Source organism: Trachymyrmex septentrionalis, unplaced genomic scaffold (genome assembly GCF_001594115.1).
Source record: "Trachymyrmex septentrionalis isolate Tsep2-gDNA-1 unplaced genomic scaffold, Tsep1.0 scaffold53, whole genome shotgun sequence".
NCBI classification, from domain to species: Eukaryota; Metazoa; Arthropoda; class Insecta; order Hymenoptera; family Formicidae; genus Trachymyrmex; species Trachymyrmex septentrionalis.
Window position 1 is genome coordinate 1,333,424 of NW_017305705.1, and position 4,579 is coordinate 1,338,002.

At 35.4% G+C, this 4,579-nt stretch overlaps 1 protein-coding gene and 1 long non-coding RNA gene across 2 annotated transcripts in view; one reads left to right on the forward strand and one right to left on the reverse strand.

The window, feature by feature from the left end:
* LOC108751913 overlaps positions 1-3,852 on the forward strand; it is a 16,793-nt gene extending 12,941 nt beyond the window's left edge. Inside the window, exon 3 of the long non-coding RNA XR_001939521.1 lies at positions 3,786-3,852. This is a non-coding gene — a long non-coding RNA (uncharacterized LOC108751913). The remainder of the gene's footprint in view (positions 1-3,785) is intronic.
* LOC108751912 (fringe glycosyltransferase) overlaps positions 1-4,579 on the reverse strand; it is a 104,604-nt gene that overhangs the window by 5,947 nt on the left and 94,078 nt on the right. Inside the window, exon 7 of the mRNA XM_018492399.1 lies at positions 244-409. Coding sequence (XP_018347901.1) covers positions 244-409 — 166 coding nt within the window. The remainder of the gene's footprint in view (positions 1-243; positions 410-4,579) is intronic.

Sequence of the window (4,579 nt, forward strand, 5' to 3'; positions counted from 1 at the left end):
TTGATTGATCACATCAATAAAAAAGAAATTAATTACATGGATAATCAGCAATTATCTACTGTAATGCGCCTCAACATTATCTAAATACAGATCACAAATCAAATTCTATCATATAATTATCAAATACTTAATTAAAGTATACTATAAAAAATATGAAAAAAATCATCTCCAAAATCATCTCTAAAATAGACTATATAAAATTCTCTTATTCAAAATAGAATTTAGAAAGAATGTTGAAATTACCTGTTCATGGAAAGTATCCTTGCTTAGGAACTTCATTGGCTCCAAATGTGAGTGAAACTGTTCCACCACAGTGAGCTGTTTTTTCAGAAGATACTCAATGATGTACCCCATTGTTACATCATCTGGCAGCCTAATTCTGTCACCAATGGTAATGAACTTTCCTCCACTGAAACAGATATAATAATGCCAACGATTATTCACGCGATCGATTACAAGATCTTGGAAAGTTATTACAAAAATATCCACACGATCGATCAGAAAAGTTAGCGATTTCGTTTGCGGTTAGATTATTATGAATTATTTTCGGCTTACCATCGCCTTGCGCTAGAGATATACCTAATATTTGCCTGTTCTATAATTCTTTATGTTACGACACCTATGATGACATCTCTATTGTTACATAGAAAAGATTATTACTTGCATTAATGAATACTGCCGACATTTGTCATATTCCAGGAAATGTCTTCGATTTTCTCGATTTCTCGATGGAGCTTTTGTGTAATATATCAGACTAATTTGAATCTTTATTCTAAAAGTAAAAATCTGTTCAATACATATTTAATGGTTGCTTGCACAACAATTATTACATGACTAATAAATTTTATCTTTTAGATTGTGAAAATATGAAATCTGTTTGCGTTGTTTGAAATCCCCCAAAAAATTTAAAAATGAGATAAATATATATTTAGGCAATGGAAGAGAGAGAGAAAGCGAGTGAGTGCAAAAAGTGTAAACGCGAACAGACTTGTGAACGAAAGCAGTGGCAGTCGTAACAGTAGAATCCCTATATAGATAGATGAACCTCTAATGAAAGATGACGAAAGAGACCTCGCGTGGTTATATGTGGTACTATTATACTGACTGATGACTGCTGCTATCTAATGACGATTGGAGAAACTATTTTCTCGAATACTTCAAAGATATCAGAAAATTTGCCTAATGGCAATGGATGATAACCCGATGATAAACCTTCTGTGGTATTTTTGAAGATAATATCCGTGAAAGTTTAAAAAGCGTTATTTTCTCGAATATATTACTTTCAGAAATATTTAGAAAGTAATTTTTTTAATTATCACAATTTTTTATTTTACCCTGAGTTTCCGTTTCTGCTTTTTCTTCTTTTGTAAAAAGTTATTAATTATGAAAAAATATTTACTTTTATAACTTTAAATAATTTTAGAGAGCTTATTCCATAAAAATTTTATCTCAAATCTAAATAAATATTTTATGGAAGAATTTCTTAAAAGATATAGAAAAAAATATTTTCATACAATTCTTATTCTGATATATCTGCGTTAAACTAAAGACTCAAACATCGTAAAACCGAAAAACATTAAAATCTACACCATGCAACTCTTCTTAAGAAGGAGCGAATGTAGGTAAGATAATATCGTCAAGAGACAAAATCCTGATCAAAAATCTAATAATTGTTGTTACACAAGATAGAAAATTAATCAGGCCATTTTTTAAACTTTGTTACTTCGATCTTGCAACGTTCTTCGTTCAGATGTATAGAAAAATGTATAGATATCCATGAGTTTTTTTTTCAACTAATGCGTTTAACGATCATTTTCATACCTTGTAACCACACATATTTCGTCTTCGTAATATTCTTCCATTCAATTACTTTATACTTAATAAAGCTGCAAAATTAACAAAAATTTCAAAACAATCTTCTTTCTCCCTTTAGTACAATTATGGAACAGTAATGTTAGAACAAACTAATTAAATCAACAAAAAAATCTATTAAACTTTTTTAAATAATAATTGTATAAATGCTTAAACGTAAATTATAAATAAATATTTTCGATAAATTAATTCTTTACTTGATACACAATTGAGTTAATTTTTAATATTACATGTATTTTTTTAGCTGAAGAAACTATATAGAGAAAAAAATTAATTAATTGTAATTAATAATTACAAAAATTATTTTAGCATGATAAATAAATCAAATATAAAATCAAACGTAATGTATTGCTTAAATGTCTCAAAATAAATAATTATTATAAATGTACTAACTCTTGGTATGGTGATATACAATTAAAAATATAATAAAATACATGCGTTTTAAGAAATATTGTTTTACATGTACACAGTTATTATTATTATATAATATTTCTAGCATTTTCAATCAACATCAAAATAGCTACTAATTATTAATTTTATTAAAAATGCTGTGATGTATATACGAATGTAATTTATCGATGTCGCTCGAACGTTCAACGTCTGCTTACGGGCATCTGCTACATGAAATAATTACCGGCCACTACCCACGTTGCGTATGAAGTAATTAACTCATTCCCATGGTGCCACGCACCTTATGTGTTCGAGCGCCCGCAGAAGCACGATGGTCCCCTGGTCTTCGCTAACCCCTTTCGCGACGGTCGTTCATCCGCGCGCAACGAATTATGGAAGGAAAAAAAGTCCGAGACACGTCACGGAACCTCGGGACAGGGTCCCCGGCGGGAATAAATTACCGGCCCTATGCACCACCCTGAAAGTCACGCGATACCAGCTAAGGTCCTTAAGTCCTTCGCGTGGCACTCGTCACGCATGCACGATTAAGGTCGGCCGGAAACGCGGCGGCAGAACGCTGCTGTCCCGATGCGAAAGTCGCTCTCGGGTATGGAAGAAGGAGTGTATATAAGTACGGCGAAGATTGTCGCAAAAAAGGATACCACTCCCTTAAAAAAAAGAAAAAAAAAAGGATAATTGGCTTGGCCAGGATCAGGGTGGAATCGTGAAACGAGACCAATCATATAGTGTCCATCATGTAGTTCTCTCATGTCTATGCAACCAGAGGTACACCAGAGATGTCTGGTGGCATCTCGATCATTCGACATTTCCCATAGATAACTCGCCAATAATCGTGCGGGATTGACCATTACGTGTATGAAGCGTTAACGTTCATTTCTCACCGTCATATACTTCATTAATCTTAGCGTTAATCAAAGCAGACGCTAGAGCACGAATGTGTTCTGTCCAGCGCCATCGCGCGCGAAGTAACGATCACTTTTCACCGAATAACGTGCTCGTCCGATCGTTACTCTTCTTTATAATCTAGAATATTTACTGGCTTATTTACTGGCGTCGGAGAAGTCGTCGCTCTCGCGACGAAGAAGAGAAAGGCGCAGAAATGAAACCCGTGGTTTCGGTGCGCGTGACGTGAACGTTTAATTACGTCGACGACGATGGCGACGACAATCGCAACAAGAAGACCGGAGCTTTAATTCGGCTGCATTCCGCTCATGTAGATTAGGTCGAAGTGGGAGACGCACCTGCTGCTCGTAACTGCTGTTGCTGTTGCGCGATCGCTACCGCTTCTCCGCTCTTCAAACTGGTCGGTCCGCATTAAAGCCGATCTCCCTTCGTATTTATTAAGAAGCAGGCTTGCTACCAACACGAGATACGCAGCTCTGTAGTAACGAATTTCCGTTGATAAATCCGTTATTAATTTGCGTTATTAATAGAACTCGATCCACCGTTGGACACTGCATCGTAGTCATCGATACCGTTAGCAATGACGACGATGATAATAGGTTTGTTCGACTTGCTTATACTTTTTACACTCACCATCTTCGCTTTCTCTCTTTTCAGCGTCAAATACATACATCCGTCTCATTTTAAGTGTAAAAAAAAAAGTGTAAGCAAGTCGAACAGACCAATTGGTTTGTTTGCTGTATAACCGATCATGGCGATAGCGTGTGCGCACGAGAACGAGATTCACGCACGACTGATCGCGAAACTGTTTTCCGATCGTGTCAATCAGCACCTCGTAACGCAAACACGTAATCTCCATTAGCGGGAACGCGGAACCGATTCTCCTAACTGCTGTACCATGTCGATAATCCCTGTTTAGGAATGCGAGACACTTTCTTCGGTTATCGTTGAACTTCCGAACGATATTGCGCCGAACGAAATTAACGCGAATCAGCACGTAGTCTACCTGCAAAAACGCCCTGCAACAGGTGGTCGTGATGTCTTGTCTTGAAAGAGAGACACCGATTCGCAATCGATGGAAATTTCGACAGGCGAAGAGTCTATGGCTGGCCGCGAGCGCGAGGCGAGAGATGCACGATCCACGACGGGCATAAATCGTGCCAATTAGAGGCGACGGCAGGTAGTCACAACTTCGGTGACCAAACCCTGTATGTGTGTGTGTGTGTGTATGTGTGTGTGTATATATATATATATATATATATATATATATATATATATATATATATATATATATATATATATATATATATATATATATATATATATATATATATATATATATATATATATATATATATATATATATATATATATATATATATATATATATATA